The 19702-nt window shown below is 55.1% G+C and overlaps 6 protein-coding genes across 6 annotated transcripts; 2 read left to right on the top strand and 4 right to left on the bottom strand.

Moving 5' to 3' along the window:
- Nucleotides 1-3479: 3479 nt before the first annotated feature.
- plyB-1 (Pectate lyase plyB) lies at nt 3480-4475 on the bottom strand (the record flags this gene model as incomplete). The annotated part of the gene is made up of 1 exon (XM_037329368.1): nt 3480-4475. One exon carries the CDS (start codon nt 4473-4475, stop codon nt 3480-3482), a length of 996 nt encoding a protein of 331 aa, XP_037171812.1.
- A 2272-nt stretch (nt 4476-6747) lies between these two features.
- Nucleotides 6748-7721, top strand: ymaE (Uncharacterized protein; the record flags this gene model as incomplete). The annotated part of the gene is made up of 3 exons (XM_037329367.1): nt 6748-6851; nt 6903-7470; nt 7530-7721. 3 exons carry the CDS (start codon nt 6748-6750, stop codon nt 7719-7721), a joined length of 864 nt encoding a protein of 287 aa, XP_037172365.1.
- A 227-nt stretch (nt 7722-7948) lies between these two features.
- CGCA056_v014124 (uncharacterized protein) lies at nt 7949-10355 on the bottom strand (the record flags this gene model as incomplete). The annotated part of the gene is made up of 4 exons (XM_037329366.1): nt 7949-8422; nt 8476-9709; nt 9760-9866; nt 9921-10355. 4 exons carry the CDS (start codon nt 10353-10355, stop codon nt 7949-7951), a joined length of 2250 nt encoding a protein of 749 aa, XP_037171928.1.
- A 1692-nt stretch (nt 10356-12047) lies between these two features.
- Nucleotides 12048-13141, top strand: linX (2,5-dichloro-2,5-cyclohexadiene-1,4-diol dehydrogenase LinX; the record flags this gene model as incomplete). Its single annotated transcript, XM_037329365.1, has 4 exons — nt 12048-12120; nt 12285-12498; nt 12562-12758; nt 12948-13141. 4 exons carry the CDS (start codon nt 12048-12050, stop codon nt 13139-13141), a joined length of 678 nt encoding a protein of 225 aa, XP_037171926.1.
- Nucleotides 13142-13234: 93 nt separating this feature from the next.
- Nucleotides 13235-13834, bottom strand: CGCA056_v014122 (ABC transporter FUM19; the record flags this gene model as incomplete). Its single annotated transcript, XM_037329364.1, has 1 exon — nt 13235-13834. One exon carries the CDS (start codon nt 13832-13834, stop codon nt 13235-13237), a length of 600 nt encoding a protein of 199 aa, XP_037171927.1.
- A 109-nt stretch (nt 13835-13943) lies between these two features.
- On the bottom strand, nt 13944-17906 carry CGCA056_v014121 (ABC transporter FUM19; the record flags this gene model as incomplete). Its single annotated transcript, XM_037329363.1, has 4 exons — nt 13944-14073; nt 14123-14569; nt 14619-17638; nt 17700-17906. The coding sequence occupies 4 exons, from the start codon at nt 17904-17906 to the stop codon at nt 13944-13946; spliced, it is 3804 nt and encodes a 1267-aa protein (XP_037172346.1).
- Nucleotides 17907-19702: the final 1796 nt, after the last annotated feature.

The raw sequence follows: 19702 nt of genomic DNA, 5'->3' as shown, positions 1-19702 counted from the left end.
AACATTCTGGCCTGCAGATACAGGTTCCCAAGTCGGCTTTCCACCCGCGAGTCTCACCGAGACCTCGTCGAGACGTTCGAACGAGCAGTCGCTCGCGTCGTGCTCAAGCACCCGCAACTACACGTCGGCATCGCGGGCGGAAGCACTGCCAGGCCTTACTGGGTCCGACTGGACAACGTGAAGCTTGACGAGCACATTTACTGGCGGCTGGTGGAGGGAGAGGCCGATGACCATCTCCGCGAGGCCTTTGTGCGTGCCGCGTACGAGCAACTGGACACCGAGTTCTCGAACCACGAAACGACGCCGGGATGGAGACTCGTGGTGCTCCGTCGGGCGAACGCCAACTCCATCGAGGTGCTCCTCGTCTTCAACCATACCATCCTGGACGGCGGTAGCGCAAAGACATTCCATAAGGAGCTGCTTCAGAGCCTGCAGGACGATGCCCGGCTGACGGAAGACCAGGACGCGGCGCTCAAAGATCAAGTGTTGATGCTGCCGGGAGACTCGACGGCCACGCTCAGCCCGCCCCCGGAAGACATCGTCCGGTTCCCGGTCACGGTCGACCCGACGGCGGGGGACGAAGCCACCGTTGCTCACGCGAGGAACCCAGCAGACGCGCACTGGGCCCCGATAGCGACGGCGCCGTTCAAGTCGCAGTTCCGCACCATCGCCGTCCCCCTGACGCTGCTCTCACAACTTGTGCAGGCCTGTCGCCAGCACCATGTCACGCTCACGGGCCTCTTGCACGCGCTCGCCCTGGTCTCACTGGCGCCTCTCCTAGGACCGGCCGAATCATCGGCCTTCACGTCCATGACCGCCATGGACCTGCGGCGCTTCCTGCCGTCCCACCAGGCCGAGCGCCCGTGGTTCAAGCCGGAGCAGGCCATGTCCAACTACGTGACCATCCTGAACCACGTCTTCGACGAGGACCTGGTCGCCAAGGTACGGTCCCGGGGGACGTCCTCCTCGTCTGCCGGTTTCGGGTCCGCGGGGATAACGGACCTCGTGTGGTCCGCGGCGGGGAGGGTGCGTCGGGACATCGCGGCCAAGCTGGACCAGGGCACCACCGACGATATGATCGGGTTCGCGCTGGCCGTGGACGACTGGCGGGCTTACCTGATCGAATCGACCCGGCGGCCGAGGCCTGCTTCGTGGGTCATCACCAACCTCGGCGTGGTCGACAGCAGGCCCGACATGCCGTCCGCTCCCGACCCGCGTTCATACCCGTCTGGCTCTGACACGGGACCGGAGGCGTCCTGGTCCATCACGCAGAGCGAGTGCGTGATGTGTGCCAACGTGGTCTCTGCTGCGTTCGGCATATCAATGACGGCGGTCCAAGGGGGGGACCTGATCATCAATATCACCTGGCAGGACTGCGTCGTGAGCGCTGAGCTCGGCGAGGCCTTTGTGGCGAATCTACAGAGGTGGCTGACGTCCGGTGAAGTGTTGGCTCTCAGACGCCTGGGAGCGGAGTGGGAGCATCGGCTTTGACGCGCTGGGGGTGAGGTTTGGAGAGGTCCATCCTGGGGTTCCCGTGACATGTTGGACAAGATCTATGCCTATATTTCTCTTATTGCAAAACCTTGCTCGTGGCCCAGGTATCTAAGAAGATGGTCGCCTGGCAGGCTAGGGATGAAGCTATGCATGACTGGTTTTGAGTTACCCTCGTGCATCGTCAACAATGGGTTTGGGCGATATCCAATGCGTCTGAGGAGGCTTGGCGACGTCCACTTCCGCTTCCTTGCTTTTTTTCTTTTCTTGGAGCACCAAGCATTGTACCTGGTGGTTATTGAATGCTTCCTCGTTCGTTACGAGATTTACCACGGTTCAGGGTGAATTATTCTGGTTGACAGGGTTGACGATTGATGGTGGCATCAGTAGTGAGCTAGAGGCCGACAACTGTGACTTGAAAACAGGGAAACGAACCAAATCCGGGGCACCCTTGGATGCCGGGCAACACAACCAGTGTCCATTCCTATTCAGTGCATGTGTACTTGTCATCATGTCAGAATTGGAAGCATCTGCTGTGAGCGGTGCCGATCACGAAGCAATGTTGAGCGCAGAATGGCATCTGGGTCTGCCATGCCGGTGTGTCGACCGCTCGTGTAGTCTAGCAAACAACAGGCTAGAAGACTGTTTGTGGTATATAGCAACCTCAAGAAAGCACATTGTCGTTATAAGAGGCAGCAATCCTCTGAGAAACACGGGGAGCTTGTTGTGATTTCCCAAAAGACCTCCAACGACCATCTTCTCTCCGTTGGCCAGGATAAGCGGTGGCCTTGTGTCCTGACTTGCCGCAGTTCACCGCCCAGGTTGCTGGCATAGTGGTTTTTGAACAGGTACACAGCTGGAATCCCACTGAGGATCGAGTCTTGTTTCAGAGACAAGAGTCAACAGGTTTTAGAGTTTGAGGTGTCTTTTGCCGACGATACCTCTCATTACGCACTTCATGGTACTAGCGCGAAGTACCTCGTAACACGACGTGAAAACCATCCACTAAGGGTCGACTAAGTCAAATGTAATAAGAATCAACTGAAGAGATCGCATTCATGGGGTGATCGCACTGGCTTCGGGTGCGGCGCAAGTGAAATTCGGCTGTCTATCAGCGGATATACGGAGGTAATATCTAAATTGGCTGGAACAGGGCTACTCTCGATTCATTCCCTGGAGAGACACTCGCCAACGCCAGTGTTACAGGACATGAACGTGGACAGTTGAAATGGAAATAGGAATGGGAAGACACAGAGCGATGTCGAATGGCCCTTGGGAGGCACGGATGACATACCTGGTAGCCAACATCTGCGGAACAAACCAATGTGAGCAGACGCAGCCATGCGAATGCCTGGGGCAACCAACGTGGCTGGTGATGACCGGCCTGAGAAAGGATAGTAATGTGTGGCACAAAACAAAGGCAGATCTGATAGAGACAAGGACAGAAAGACCCTCGGATGGAAGACGAAAGACGGGCTAAAGGAATGGCTGGTGGGGTAAAAGCCTAAGGTACCTTAAGGGGTTCGATTGTGTGATGATTAACGAAAAAGGCCCGTCAGGCTAGCAGGTTGCTGAATAAGAAACATTGTCGTAGATATCAAAATGATCAGCTTTCGGCTTTTTTCTCATCGTCTACCTCTCATCTGGATCTCCTTGTTTGACCTGGGTTTTCCGCAACTGGATCAATTATCTTGACGTACTCAAGGTAACACAACTTGAATACCAGGGATTCATTTGGAGGTTACTGTTGAACATGTATCTGTTAACACTTTCAAAAGCATGTGTCAGATCTGCATTGAAATGAAACCGTGTCACTTGAGGACTTGTCGTCGAATATGCGCGTACATATACAATTGTATATGCCATATGTGTAAGAATTAAATACAAAATGAAGTATGTCCACAGAATATCCTACTCAGATGAAAGAAACCCCCACTCCCCTCGCGATTGGCGCAATCACATCCCCGTCCTCTGTTTACGAAAGCCGCTTAGAAGCTGAGCGTCTGGCCAGCAGTGCCAACAACCTTGCTCTTGACGTTGGCCTTGCCGTACAGAGTGAAGCTGTAGGGAATCTTGCTGGAGCCGAGGTCGCCCTTGGGAGCAGTGTTCTCACCACCACCGTAGGACATGTCGGAAACGGTAGCGTATCCAGTCTCCTTCGAGTCTGCAGACAGGATGACCTTCTTGCTAGAGTTCTCGAAAACGGACGACTCAACACGGACCTGGGCGCCCATGCGGGTGTTGACACCGGTGCTGCCGACCTTGTTGTAGAAGTTGTTGTAGATGTGAACGGTGCCGAAGCGGACGGACGGGTTGCGCGAGTTGACGTTGTTCCAGTAGTTGTTGGCGTAGGTGACGTGCAGCTTGCCCTTATCGCTGGTGTTGGTGTCGACGTGGCCGATCAGGGAGGTCTTGTAGTGGTCGTGGATGTAGGAGTTGGAGATGGTGATCCAGTCGGAGCCCTTGGTGATGTCGAGGAGGCCGTCGTAGTAGTCCTTGCCGTTGCTCATATCCGACGAGACATCGACGTGGTCGACCCAGACGTTGGTGGAGGACTCGATGCCGATGGCATCGCCGTAGGCCTCCTTGACCTTGGCAATAGCCAGGTTGCGAACGATAACGTTGGAGACGCCCTTGATGTAGAGGCCGGCGCCGGTGATCTTGGAGCCCTTCTGGCCGATGATGGTCTTGTCGGAGGCGACGCGGACCTTGGCGTTGCCGGAAATGGAGCCCTTGACGACGATGTTGAGCTTGCCGCTCGACTCGGCGGCCTTTGTGAACTGGGCCAAGGTCGACACGGTGGTGGTGGAGCCGCCCTTGCCGCCGGTGGTTCCGCCGTTGGTGCTGGCGTAGCCGATGTTGCAGGACTCGGTGATGGAGGCGCGCTTGACGATGGCGGCGGTGGACTCCTCGTCTACGGTGGGAGTAGGGGCGGCGGAGGCAAAACCCAGGAGGGCGAGGTTGAGGACGTTGGTGAACTTCATTTTAAAAGGATCAAGGTAACTTGGTTGGATGAATGATGGAAGATTTGCAAGTGTTTGGTAGAACCCAGTTCTTGAGAAGAATTGAAAATGTCGAAAGAATGATTCGAAAAAAGAGTGGCGCTGGTTGAGGATGAAGCTCAAAAAAGACTTCAACTGGAGAGGATTGACACTGGTTTATATGTATCGTGAAGCAATACGGCGAGATGTTGCCCGCGGGGCGTGTTCTCCCCAAATCCACCCATCTGAAGTACCGGCCAAGATGGTTAAGTCGGCAGCGAGGCGTTGGCATCGCGTTGGCATCATTTCCAGGCCTGCATGCCGCTTGCCCCGTTAAAGAAACGATGGCGAGACCCACTGGCCTACCCAAATCGCTGGTTCATGCCCGCTTAGAATGCTGTCGACATTCACGCTAAACTCTGATCCTTTCTCCGCATTGTCTTAAGTGACAGGACAATTGCCGGCAGCTCGATGCAAGTTTTCACGATCGTGATAACGTGAGTTGAAGAGCAACGAGGACGATACGGACTCGTCGGAGTCGTCAAGAAGTTTTGACTGTCGTTCTCGGCAGAGCCTCATTGCCACGGCGCCAGGTGGGATCCAAATGAGCCCAAGTCTCTTAACACCTCTTGGGTGCTATATATCCCCGGCGGACTCACGGAGCCATTCCGTGGACGACCCTCTTGAGGCTCGATCGGGTCGGTAACTCGGTCAAGCCTGACAGGGCTGATGCCCACGAGACTCTGCGATGGAAGTCTGCCCACGCCCCTATTCGTGGGCATGGTATTTCACCGCACAGGAGAATCACCCTTAAATTTACGGTCAATGTCTGGACCAGAAGCCAAGCGTAGCTAAACCAAACTAGGGTCTTGGTATTGGCGGACGTCGTACGAACAGGTAGGATCGTTTCAATGCCGGGGTGGGAGACCGGAGTGTCAGCCGCGATCCGCCCGTTATGTTGGATTTTGTAAATCCGCAAATCATCAACAAGCTTGGATGCCGTCAGATCATCCTGCAGCGTGCAAAGAAGGTGAAATCACTGCCTGGGCAGCTTCTCAAACCACAAATATTCATGTTTGACTTCAACCAAGAGGGAGACGATGACTGCTTACAGGTGAGATGGCATGTAGAATACGTACGCAAGCGTCTCCATCAGGGTACAAGGGCCGGCTTCACTACCGATCACGGTGCAGTCTCCGAGCCCCTCTCGTGAGGTTTATTCCCGAAAGATGGCATTCTGGTGCGGTCGGACTCCTGAAAGACCCATCCGATCCATGGGCCAAGCAACCTTATATTAACGCCAAGGCCAAGAGGGATCTTCGGCATCGTGTTCTTGGATCGCCATGGCGTCTTGGCATGGCGGAGCGGAGCGGACCGATCTATCGTCCGCGTAATTCAAGGTCGCAACAGACTTATTGAGTTGTATCAATATGTTTTGGTCTTGCAAGGTTTCTTGCCGACATCAGTGTTCGTTCAAAAATACCTAGTAAACTCTGGGTTTTGTCAAATTGTCAACTCACTTCTAACTCGGCTTCGAGATTACTCAACCGATGTTCCCAAACTTTCCTATAACCAACTACGCAAAGGCTTTCGTAAGAGATCCCGTGCAGATATTTCACTATGTTGAACGGTGCTGTTCATTTCAATGAACAACCTCGACAAATGAATAAATTCCAGGTCCCATATGTCGACTCAAAGCCTAAGAAATATGTATATTTGCTTGTCGCAAAGGACTTGACAAGTAGGACAGAGCCAGGTTGAAAATGGAGACAAAAGGAAAAGTTCACAACCCGAATATTCTCTCTGTCTATTTCGTCTCGGAAATTGTTGGATCACGGTTCGAGAGGCGCTCATCTCCAAGAGTGGGCAGCGAAAGTGGGAGTCTCAGAAGTGGGCGCCGTAAGTGGGGGAACGCAGCATTTGTGACGACATTCGCCCGTTGAAACCCAACCCTTTCACTATCTCTCATATAACCAAGTCAGTTGTGAATATCTTATTCAACAAAACAATCAAAAACATTACTCCTTCCAAAGAGAGTCAAACGCCAAATGTTTGAAGCCCGGTTTGTAGTTACCTAGAATAACGCAATTGCGAAGCTGACTAATACTACTGAAGCTTACGAAATCACGAAAGGCAGTGAAGCTTCCACCAGTGACTCAAGACACGACTCCGCACGAGGGGTCGCGATACAAGAATCCCGCCTGGCCCTTGGCGAAAGCTCGAAGCTGTTCCCTGCAGAAACTTTACCAGCAATTCATACAACCAAACAATCAAAATGGATCTCATGATATGCGGCACCTGCGGCGTCCAATTCGACAGCCACGCCGTCAAGTCATGCAAGATCTGCGACGACCCGCGCCAATACGTCGCCGAAGACGGGTGAGACTCTCTGCCACGACTCAGTTCTCGTTCGCTAACAATGCCCAAAAGCCAATGGTTCACCACCCTCCGCGAGCTCCAAGACTCCAAAAAGTACACAAACACCTTCACAAAGGACAAATTCAACTCCGCCGTCATCGCGATCCGCACCGAGCCGCAGCTCGCCATCGGCCAGCGCGCCTTCCTCCTCCGCTCGCCCGGCGGCAACGTCCTCTGGGACTGCATCACGTACATCGACGCCGACACGGTGCGGCGCGTCAAGGCGCTCGGCGGCCTCGATGCCATCGTCATCTCGCACCCGCACTACTTCTCGACCGCGCTGCACTGGGCCGAGGCCTTCGGGTGCAAGGTGTACGTGTCGGCCGAGGACGGCGAGTGGCTGACGCGCCGCGGCAAGGCGCACGAGCTGTGGGAGGCCAAGACGATGGAGTTCGTCGGCGGGGAGTTCCTGGTCGTCAAGGTGGGCGGGCATTTTCCCGGCAGCTCGGTGTTGTTGTGGAAGAGCGAGAAGAAGCTGTTTGTGGCGGACTCGGTGATGGTGGTGCCCAGTGGGGTGTATCATGTTGATCGGCCGAAGGGGACGGCGAGCTTTGCGTTTATGTGGTCTTACCCGAACATGGTGAGTGATGTTTATGGGATTCCATTTGGGGATGAGTAACTGATTGGGGTTGCATGCAGATTCCGCTCTCACCTGATGATGTGCATGGAATCTGGAAGGCGATCTCTGCGCTGGATTTCGAGGATGCGCATAGTGCATTTCCCGGCCGTGATGCGAGGGGTGGCGCGAAGAAGCGGCTGCTGGAGAGTGCGCAGTTGTGCGTGAAGTTCATGGGATACGCAAACCACGCCATCCACTCCGAGAAAATTTGAGCAAGACGGTAGTAGAACTGCTGCCGTGTTGAGTATTCCATCTCTCATTGCCATCTGGCAAACTTGTTCAGCAAGACAGGCTTGTTCAGTTGCTGGTGCAGGAGGAGTAGTCCATGATCTATAATGACATAAGACAAGACATGAACATGCAAAGTTTTATTCAATTTCATTACTTGGGGTATTCCTCGGATATCTTAACCTCATTATTTCACCATCCAGCAGCGCCTCTAAAATCCACCGGTACCTTCCAATCTCTTGATCGCCCCAATCAAGCCCTTCGCCCAGCTGAACCGCCCAGGATCAACTCCCGTCGCGCCATCCGCCTCTTTCCCGTTCTCATCTCTCCAAACGCCATCTTCCCTGTTCAGTGCTCCATATCGATGCGTGTTTTGGTTCCGCCTCAGACCGTCGATCCAGACCTTGCACACGTCGCGGCTCTCCAGCATGATGTTGACCTCTTGGCTGTGGAACCAGCTTTGCGTATCCTGGTTACCGGAGCCGACAATGGCGATCGACTCGTCCACGATCATGAGCTTTACGTGGCATGAACGCTTCTTCTTCTCTGCGATGATAGGTTGCGTCTGGTCTTTGCCGATGTACCAAAAATAGTGGAGGTGTTGTCGCCCTTGAGGTGAGAGCTTCTCGTACATGTGGGCGGCGACCATCTCGTTATGACCTCCCTGCATCGGCAACAACTCGCCCTGAGTTGTATTAGCAATCATCATCGAGTCCAGCACTCGTCTTCAAAACTTACAGCATCATTGTACCCAAGACAGACATACGCAAACACATCCACCCCCCGCTCGCACGCCTCAATCATAGCCGGCACCAGCGGCTCCGCATTCAACGTCGGCGTCTGGATAAACACATTCTTCTCCGCATTGCGCAGCGCCGACAGCCACGCCGCGTTCTGCGGGTTGCCCACCGACTTGTGGTTCGGCGGCCCGTACGGCGGCCTGTTGACGAGCGCGATCGGGAACGGCTCGTGCGTGGGGTGCGGGATGTACGGCGTCATCTCGTCGGCCGGGTCGCACTCGGGGGCGGTGCCCTTGAAGTCCTTGTTTATGGTGTGGTTGAGATGCCGGCTGATAGCCTGTATTTGCGACGCGTTGGGTTTTGCGGAGACTGCGGCTTGCACGCGGGCGATCTCGCCGGCGATATCGGCGTCGTAGTGCGGGTCTTCGTGGGTGTGTTCGGGTAGCGAAGCGTTTGCTATTACTTCTGAAGCTGGGGCGGTTTGGGAGACTGAGTGCCCGTTTTGGGGAGCTTGGGTCGGGGGAATCGTGGTGGTCGTTCCGTTGGAACCGTTGGCGTCGCTAGGTGTGAGGATCTGGTCGGCGCCGGGGCCGTATGCAGCAGCACGCTGGGGTATCTGGGCTGGGTTAAGCACAACTCTGTGCCCCTTCAACGTTCCTTCGGGGGTGAAGATGGAGTCATGACTGAGTCCAAAGCTACCCAGCTCACCGAGCGCAGCTGGCGTATCTCTAGTCGGCAGAGGCGGATCAAGCTTCTTATGCCAAGTAAGCAGCGCCATATCATACAAACTATCAACAATCGGCCCCTCCACATGGACCATCATTTCCAGGTTATCGTTATCCTGGATATTATTGCTCTGCACCACGCCAATCTTGCGGTCCACGACCATGAACTTGGAGTGGAACGTGCCGAGCATGGGGTCGTGGTAGTTCATCACCTCCAAGTCGATGTTGGGAATCTCCGCCTTCGACGGCAGACCGACGGCCTTGCCCGTGTACTCCTTCTCGGGGACGATGTAGTGCGGCTCGAACAGCTGCTTCGGGCTGCCGCGGTCGTAGAGCACCTTCATCGTTAGCCGGGTGCCCCGCTCGCCGGCGCGGCGGGAGGCTTCCTTCATGGCGTTGGTGATGTACTTTGACGCGGCGCCGTTTTGCCAGAAATTCGTCGCGAGGATTACTTCTTTCTCTGCTCGCACGATGAGGTTTGACATGTGCCTTACAATGTCGGGGATGCTGGTGGTTTGTGAGCTCATGTGAGATGTCACTGATTCGGGGGGACTTACACTGAGAGGATGGTGAGCGGGACGACGCCGCTGCTGCCAAGCAAGGGTGGACTCGCCACCCCATGAGCGGGATTGTCGTTGAGTGTGCAGAGAGCATCGTGATACAACTTTTCATGGTTAGCGACGAAGATTTTCAGATGATGGTTGTTATTGTTACTTACCCTCAGAAATAACCTGCTTGGCCTCGTCGTTCCCCATTTCCCACACTTGAACGCGACTTCCAGCTCATCGTCGCTCACCTCTCCTTGCCCAATATCTCTAATATCCTTTGGCTCATGTGAATTGCTCTTGTAATGGGTGGCCAGCTTCTTCCAAGCATGGCCAGGCTGCAGCGTGGGATCCTCAGCAAGAAATCCGGAGACGGTGTTGCTCGACGCGCAGAAGCTGGCAAGCGGCTCGCTCAGCGTGTGCGCATTCTGATACTCCGACTTGGTCCGTGCGTGAGGCATCGTCGATGAATCAGAAGAAGAAGAGGCAGAAGCTGTCTTTTGGTCGGGGACTCTGGGAACTGAATAGGCACTGTAGGGGAATTGAAACACGGTCTGGTAGAGGACGTTGCCAAGCTTTGGCAGGCCGGTCTGGCCCGGGGAAGACATGTTTGCAGTTATACCTCAAGAGAACAGCAGCTCTCAGTATGTCACCATCAGACGCCAGCAAGAGCAAGTTGAATGGGTGTGTAGAAAGATAGCTTCGCCCAGAGATGCGTCGTCGTCAGTGAGGGCGAAAACTGGCCGTTCTAGGCGTTATGTAGGTGCCGTGCCAGCCGTGCGGCCCACGGGTGATGATGTAAGACGAGTAAGGTTTGACCAGACCACTGCCAACTAAAAATGTGGCCATCTGCGTCACTCCCCCCAGTTCCCCCAACTACCCAACTTGCCCCAAGACCGAGCTCAAGCAGACGTGCCGCGCATCCGACACAGTAGCTGGCGAGGCCGTGCCGGCAGCCCGTGGCAAGGCGTGTTCCGAAGGACGCTTGTAGGCATCGATGCAGCCACAGTTGCAGCAACGGCACTCGGCTCATGAAATGCGCACTTCACCAGTGCTGCTGTGGTGGCATTCTTTGGTCGCAACCGAAACCAGGACATGATCCCTGCGAGGGAGAATCCGTCCCGGCTGTCGCTGCCGGTCTTGCTCGTGGGAATGACGCACGACAACTCTAAAACAGAGACAAAGATGTAGGCTCGGCGTGGAGTTTAAATTAGCTAAACGCTTGCCCGAATTGATTTGCCGCGCAATGCACTGTCGTCGGCCCGGTGCAGTGGCCTGTGGCCCCGTTTTCCAGCGCATTTCCGTGTTCGGCGTCTCCGAGTGCTGCTCGCCCGTCAGAAGCCGCCAAGGCTCCACACCTCCGGCGCCGGCCAGTGCAGGCTCGGACGGGACAGAAGCTCGGGGCAGAAGCCCGTCGCCGATGGGTTTGCTCCGGGGATGCGGCGGGAGATTCGGAGAAATTGTCTGTCGCCGTAGCCCAAGGCCTCAATCATGGTTTCATGCAAGAGTCGTCTACTGCGAGCAAACTGCGTTCTTTTTCAGCAGCCTTTAGAACAACCGTGACTGGACACATGACTACGAAGACTTCCAATTGAACAACAGCTTATTAGACCGGATTGTATACTGTCTTCGATGAGGACAGGTATGTGGCTGTTTCTACCAAGGTACTCTTTCCGTCATTGCCTGTGCCACGATACCGAGGCCGATGCACAACTCTGCAAAGGTCAACTCGGCGCATTCCTCGCGGAAATTCATAGGTAGACTTACAGATATCGACAATTTTAACGCAGGTGTTCCAGCAAAAATGATCGTGTAATTTTCCAAGGGTGGAAGTCCTCGGAAAATTTCCCCAATCTGGCAGCTCGGCACCATTGCCCCCATCTGTCAAAATCATGGGTACCATGAGTATGGATCTATCCGCTCGTGCTCCCGAAACTCAAATTGAGCCCTATGAGAGCAGCTATCAGACGTCTGTCTGTATAATACACGCGACGGGCAAGATATCCGCCGGTATGGCATCCACCGGAGTGCTCCGCTCAAGCGGCTCATCATTCTCGCAAACACTTCCGCCGGAAAGTTTGCCTTTTGATCGCAGGTTGCGTGTAAGTATCGTGATACGGCTGTATTATAGCTTCATACGCTTTTTGAAAGACATTCAGAGCATCCTTATTTTATATCCCGGAGCTCATTAACTTAAGAACTGAAGTCCACCTTCAGCAACTACATCCACCAGGCCTATTCACCGCAGTCTGATTTCCAGACCAGACAATCATAAACTCTTACACCACCAACAACCCAACATGGCCCACCTCACCTCAAAAGTCTGCATAGTAACAGGCTCCTCCTCCAGCCTCAGCCGCGCTATCCTATTAAGTACGAGATAACGTTAGTATATACTTTTACGGGGTACTAGCGAATTATATATTAATCCGACTTTATTTCCCTTATTCCTACGAATAGAAAGCTTTTAAAAAGGGTAGATTTAGAGAAAAGTAAGTAATACCTTTACTAATATTATCTCGTACTCGATAGGATAGCTCTAGCCTATGCCGCCGAGGGCGTACATATCGTCTGCGCAGACCTGCAGCCCACAGCCCGCACCGAGGTCGAATCCGAAAGCCTCGCCAACACAGACGACCTCATCCGCCATAACGGCGGCAGGGCCGTCTTCATCAAGACCGACATGACGAAACCCGAGCAAGTCCAGAATCTAGTCTCAAAATGTGTCTCGGAGTTTGGCAGACTCGACGTGTAAGTCCCGCCCCTCCCACCCCCCCCCCCAAACCACAGCCACCTCACCAACACCCCAAAAAGCCTCGTCAACAACGCCGGCATCTCCCTCGAAGCAGGCCGCCCGCCCCTCGGCATCCACGAAACCCCCCTCGAGACCTGGGACCTCACAATATCCGTCAACGCCACCTCCGTCTTCCTCGGCTGCAAATACGCCATCGCGCAAATGCTCACCCAGCCGCTGCTCCCTCCGGCGACCACGGCTGGATCGTCAACGTCTCGTCCATCTTCGGCATCGTCGGCGGGCGGCACAATATTTCGTGCTCGGCGTCCAAGGGCGCCGTGTCGAATCTGACGAGGCAGGTTGCGATGGACTATGCGGAGGCGAGAATCCATTGTAATGCGATTTGTCCGGGGTGTAAGTGCTTTCTGTTTTGTATGATTTAAGTGAGGTAGCTGGCGAGAAGTAGATGTCAAGACTGCGATTTGCGTGAACACGGTCAAGACGCTTCATAGTCCAGAGGCGATTGCTGCGCAGCACCCCTTTCGCGGCGTGGGTACGCCGGCGGATATTGTTGGCGCGGCTGTGTTTCTGGCGAGTGACGACGCGAGATGGATTACGGGGATTTGCATGCCTGTGGACGGAGGCTACACCGCGCAGTAGACGATGATCTACGGACACGGGCTCACTGAATGACGAGAAGGATACAACATATGAATGGGAACTTTTGGCATTCGCCGTCTAAATTATCGCACTCTACACCATCCATTCCTCTCGTGACCGTCCCTGATTCTCAATAGCCCATAGCTCGCCAAACCGGCTGCCCTTCGTCTCGACAAGCTTCCTCGGGCTGCCCGTCTCCACAACCCGCCCCTTATCCATCACAATCACCGCATCGAAAAAGTCCATCACCATATCCAGCCGATGGGAGACCATGACGATCGTGTACCGCCCAAACTCCTCCTTGATAATCTCCTGCATCAGCCGGTCCGTCGCGTGGTCGACGCTCGAGCTGACCTCGTCCAGCAACAAAATTCCCCCGCTGCGCCGCTTGGAGCGCGCGTCCTTGACGCGCCGGCGCAGGATCGCACGCCCGAGGCTGAAGAGCTGCTTCTGGCCCGCCGAGAGGCTGTCGGCGGTCATGCCTTCGTGCAGGCCGCCGCGCTCCTCGACGAAGGTGGATAGTTGGACGGTGCGCAGGACGGAGAGGCATTCTGCGTCCGTGGAGGCGTCGAAGGGGTCGAGGTTGGATTTGATGGTTGTGCCGTCGGGAAGGAAGACGGCGTCTTGGGGCACAGCGATGATGCGTCGGCGGAGGGTGGCGCGGTCGATGCGGTGGAAGGGGGTGTTGTCCATTTCGATGCTTTGTGAACAGCTTGGGAGGGGGTCGAGGAGGCGGAGAAGCAGGAGAATGAGGGATGATTTGCCGCTGAGGTGTGTTAGTGGGTGAGAAATGTGAGGGGAATTAGTTGACTTGCCTTCCTGTGCGGCCACAGAGGGCGACCTTTTGACCAGGTTGGATGGAGAAGGTGAGGTCTTTGAGGGCTAGGCTTGGTGGGGTGCTGTCGCCATCAATAGTCTTCTCTTGCTCATTGCTATGATTTCACGTCAGCTTGGTTCGATACAAAGGTGTGATTAGCTTACCTGTACGACGCCGAGACGCCTTTGAGCTCGATGCTGCCATTCTCCGGCCACTCCTCAGGGGGCTCAATGTCCTCACCCTCAAGACTCTCAGGCTTTACCCTTTCAGAAAACGTCTTGATACGAGCGACAGCGCCAATGGAGGTTTCAAGCTGGGTGTAGAAACGAATGAGGTAAGCGATGGTCTCGCCCCACGACATGAGCGTGACCAGGGAAGCACCAGTGAAACCAGAGTTTGCCCTCAGTTGAGTAGCCAGGGCGACGAGAACGACGGCGATGCACGCGACCATGAGATGCATCGCCACGACAAGCCACTGCTGAATCATCGCGAGGAGGTACGCGGGACGTTGGGAGGTGTCGAGGAGGTACTGGTTGTGTGCAATATCCCTACCTGTCCAACCGAAAGCGCGGATCGTGGCAACACCCTTGATGGTGTCGAGGAAGTGAGTGCTAGACTTGGTCAGCGTATGCGATAGTTGAATGTGAGGCTGTTACTGACTAGAGTGGACTCCTGGACTCTAGATCCAGTAGACGAAGCTGCCGCGAGGTCCTCAGATAGAACTTTTGGATGATCCAGCAAAGCCCGATGACGAATGGGTAGCTGATAGACATGTACGGCGACGCGACCGCAATAACTGCTCCCATCGCCACTGCATCAAAGCCGGAGATAACCGCATTAAGGAGGGCGTTGGGCAGCTCGTTGTCAATGAGGGTCATATCCTGCGAGAAGAGGTTGGTGACGACGCCAGAGTCCGTGTTGGTAAAGAAGCTAAGGGGAGCGTGGATGACGGTATGCAGAGCCTGCTGATGGAGAATAGTGCCTGAGGAGGAGGTCATCCAGATAATTTGGGCAACACCGGCGACCAAGAGCGAAAGAAGCTGCAGGACCTTGAAGAAACCGAACAAGCCAGCGTAGTAAGCGCTGCTCTTGTGGAGAGTGTCTTCCGTCCAAAACTTCATCCAGATCGTGGGGAAAGTGTTCCAGAGGGAGTAAAAAGCGCAGCCTACGACAAAGATGGTGACTGCGTAAAGATTGAGACTCCTGAAGTAGTGGACATAGACCTTGAAGTCTCCTGTCTGTCTCGACTTCTCCATCAACTCTGCAGCGACAGCCAGCGGACGCTTAGGTTTCGAGGACGACGCTGCTTTTTCTTGATCGGCCGGGATGTCGCTGGAGACGGACTCCGTGTCCGAGTCCGTGCCGGTGACGCCGAGGCTGGCGACGTACTTCTTGTCCTTCATCAGATCAGAGAATGTGCCCTCTTCGACCATCGTGCCATCTGCGCCGAGAGCAATGATGTGGTCGGCCAGGGGAAGGTACTTGATGGCGTGCGTGCACAGCACCGCAGTGGCTCTGCGGCGGGGAATGATGCCATCCAGCCCAAAAACCCGGCGGAAGACTTCGCCAGCAGTGTCGTTGTCGAGGCCACTGAGAATGTCGTCGAAGATCATGAGATCGCAGTTGAGGTAAAGAGCGCGAGCAAGAGAGACACGCTGCTTCTGTCCGCCACTGAGCATGATGCCATTGCTTCCAATCTTTGTGTCATCTCCATAGGGAAGAAGCAAGAGATCGGTCTGTAGCATACACGCTCCAATGATCTCGTCGTATCTCGCTTGGTTGAATGTAGAATAGCCGACGATATTGTCCTTGACGGATCCATTAGACAGGAAGGGGGTTTGCTCGCAGTATCCGATAGCTGCGTTGCGTGAGGGCACAGAGACGAGACCACTGCTGTGCGGCACCTCTCCGAGGAGAGCTTTGCAGAGGGTGGACTTGCCAGATGCCACGGGGCCGACGACGATGGTAAGCTGAGATGAAGGGATCGTGGCTGTGATGTCGCGGAGTACCATCTTGTCCGAAGTCCACCCAAAGCTGCCGTCCACGATGTAGATGGACGAGGTCGAACCCTTGCTCTCGGAGCTCTGCCGTCTGTCCTTACCAACGGGGCTCAAAGGGATGCCCTCCGTGTCGTCTCCAAACGTTGTGTCTCCGGATGATCGGTCTATCGACGGGCGGGAAGACTGGCGGAAGTCAACACGAGAGTCCGCTTCGAGGAAGTTCTGGATGCGGTCGAGACAGGTGAAGCCGGCGACGACGGCAGGGACCATCTGGAAAAGCTGGCCCAGCGGTGCATTGAGGAGGACCAAGAACGAGAATGATGTGAAGATAGTGGTCGTATCCAAGCGCGAGGCGGCGAAAGCGAAAGTGATAGCTGGGGAAATCATGTTGGGTGCGAGCGCCGCAAGAGCGGTGATGATGAGCATCCATCGGAACTGGGTACCGTAGTGGATCTCTTCGACACGCATCTTCTGGACGAATTCGGCGACAGGCGATGTGATGCCCGAGATTCGCAAGTACTTCATGTTGGAAATGACGTTAGCAGTGAGACCGACGCGTTTCTGAATCTGGGCCATCCATCGAGCCTGACGCTCACCGGTCACTTGGGCGACCAGGACCGTCACACCCGTGCAGACCAGAATGACGACAATAGGCGCGAGGAACGAGATACCCAGCTGGCGCTCCAACAGCCAGCAGCCGAGGGCAACTTCAATAAGATTAGCCCAAAATTCATGGAGCCCGTAGAAGCCGCGGATGATGCGCTCGGTGTCGGTGCTCATCAGCGTCACGGCGGCAGCATCGCCAGCAGCGGTGATGTCGGCCTCGGTCGTCTTCTTGTAGATGACCGCTGACAAGCAGCCACGCGACATGTAAAGAGACCGTTGTGAGAAGTAATTGTACAACGCAGTTGAGACGGCGATACCAGTGTAGATCATGACAGCGGCACCGATGAGGCCATACCCAGTACTTTTCGGCGCCTCGGGGTCCTGCAGGTACTCGAGCAGGGTCTGGATGAAGAATGGCTGGCTAAAGTTGAATCCAATCAACGCGATTCTCGGGGCGACTGGGAGCAGCAGCGGAACTGCGAGAGCCTTTCCGAGAGCACGCGCAAGGCCATATTTCTGACCGCGATAGGTGCCTTTCTCCAGCTCCTGGTCCAGGGTGATTTGCATCGTCTCGGCAATCATGCCTTGGTCGAGGGAGTACAAGTCGCGGACCGAGAGGACGTTGCGGTATCCGTGAAGGAAGAGGCGATTGAGCCACCAGTATACTCCAAGGCTGAAGAGGCCGCTCGTTTCCTCAGGGCTGTGCTCGCTTGCCGTCCACCGGATCCATCGCGTCTTTCTCTGTGCCTCGATGAGGAGGATCACAATCTTCACAACCAGCGACGCGGTGAAGAGCCTGGCGAAGAGTTGGGTTGAGAATGTCCTGGCCATCAACCAGGACGTTCGAGTTTGAGCGATGTCGAACAGGATCTGGAGGAACACGTAAGCTGTCAACAAGATCGACGGCCTCGGGGCTCTTGAGTGCTCGGCGTAAGATAGGCCCAGCATGAACAAGGCTGCGACGAAAGCGAGAGCTGACGCTGACACGGCGAAGCCATCAACGCGCGAGCCATTGTTTGTTGTCTGAAGAACGAGAAGAACAAATTGGAGCGTCGCAAAGACGGTGATCGTTGCCTATATACCTTATTAGATTCTCACGTGAAGGTCATCATTCATCGGTTTGTTCATCACGAACCAGTTTAATCGCTTGAATGCTTTTGGCGCCCACGATCCGCGGTTTCCTGGACAAATATGCGATGCGGGGTAATGAAAGAGCAGCAAAGACGGCTGCGGGAATGATGGCTAGAAATATCCTCTCGAATCGGAGGGTGAAATCGAAGTTGCCTCGACATCCTTGGACGCCGGGCCCGAGGGAGTCGTCGTTGAGACACCTCGAGCTCATGGTGGGGTGTGCCTTGGCGCGACGGCCGCTAATGTAACTCTACCACGACCGTACCGGGCTCGTGGGATTCAGGGTCCAAGTCTGATCTGAACTCGCAGCTATACAGAAGGGCAAGGTGACTTGGCTCAACGATTGACAATTTAAAGACAAATTGACCTGGATTGAAGGAATGGAGTCAGCCGCGGAGGGGGCTTGTCAAATAAGCTTAATATTGATATCGGCGAGGATGGTACCGAGGATGACGGTGCTCGTTGACTCACGTATGTGAGTGCCAGGGAGGGACCCCGGGGGCGGAGGAACCGGCGGGACGAATCTCACGCGCGGTCTGTAATACCATGTTGACGAGGCCTGATCAACGTCGACAAAGGTCCCTTGAGTTGCGTCTGGCTGTGCCGCTTGGCTGGGCCTCCCGGCTGCGCTTGTCCGGGCTGCAGAACTGTGGCGTCGCGAGCATTTAGAGTCGCAACGAAGACGCGCAATGCTGTTCACAGTAATTTTGCTGGAAGCAGAGCTCTTGGCAATGGTACGCTGGCGGAGCTCGCAGGTCCAGACGTTGGCTCGAAATTCTATGTGAGTGGTTCGGCCGCGAGTCTGGCTTTCCGCTGCCAACTGCAATGGATTGTGGCCCGGGACGAGTACCAACATAAGCGCGAGGACAGAATAGGAAGGTCGTTGGCCATGGGTTTGGCGACTTGGAGAAGACGCTTCGGCGGGGTAGCATGGGAGTGCCTGTTCAGTCGAATGAGATCGGAGCGGTTCCGCTGATTAGGCAAACCGATGCGCCAGGATAGGAGTGTCGTTGGTGCCGGGGCCCATGATAGCACGCAATGCGTCGAGAGTACTTCTCAGGCGGCTGAAAAGCTTCGAGAGATCTCTTAGAGCATGTTCCTGGCCTCGACAAAGCTCCTTCATCTCGTAGACAACCCAATTTCCAGTCGTCTGTGATCGAGTACAATAAACATCCAGCGCGATTTGCCGACTCCGTTTGAATGTCTCCGCCATCACCCATTCCTAGTCGACCAAGACCGGAACCTCTGACTAGGGTGATTGCGGCCGTCGCGGTGGCTCTAGAGGGGCCGCAACAAGGCAGCGACATATCCACTTTGCCGGATTCTCCATGTCAGTCGGGTAATCTTCCCGCCGTGTATGACCGGCGACCAGTTGTGATGAGCGAGTGTCATCGCTGACGAAGCCGACCCATTCGATAAAAAGAATGGGAGTCACACATGGGCGTGATGGGCAAGCGGTGAAGGTCGACGCGTCTTCTCAGTGCGTCGGGTGGTTCTCTGGAAACGAAACTGCTGACGAGGCCGACAACGTTCGCTTTTGCAAATCGTTAGGCGAGTCCCGATCGACGTTGGATTGGGACCCAAAGGGCTGGTCTTCGGTAAGCCAGTCCGCGTTCTTTTATGTTTCGATGGACGCTTCCAAACTTCTACCATGGGTCCCTGGGCTGGTCTTGTCTGTTGGGCCATTTTCAGTTGATTGATGTGGAAAGGTGCTGCGACTGCGGGTGATTGCGGATGATGAACAGTGGCCGGGAATTATCCGGAGCAACTGATGGGTTACATAAGCAGCGACTACAACACCGCCACAGCCATCCAGCTCCAGCCTCATTCTTCCATCAGCCACCCTCTTCTTCCCCACGTCCAACACGAAAATACCTGTAGAGAGACCAAGTCCCTCGAACCGTCACCCCGCACGTCACAATGCTGTCAGCTGCAATCAGCTGGTCCATGTACGACGCTACCTTTCCCTACAGATTCAGTCCTAGCAGGAGGCACAGGCGGCCCATA

Source organism: Colletotrichum aenigma, assembly GCF_013390185.1.
Source record: "Colletotrichum aenigma strain Cg56 chromosome Unknown KSG_Cg56_contig10, whole genome shotgun sequence".
Lineage (NCBI taxonomy): Eukaryota > Fungi > Ascomycota > Sordariomycetes > Glomerellales > Glomerellaceae > Colletotrichum > Colletotrichum aenigma.
Note: the sequence above shows the minus strand (reverse complement) of the source record. Positions and strands in the feature narration are given on the sequence as shown.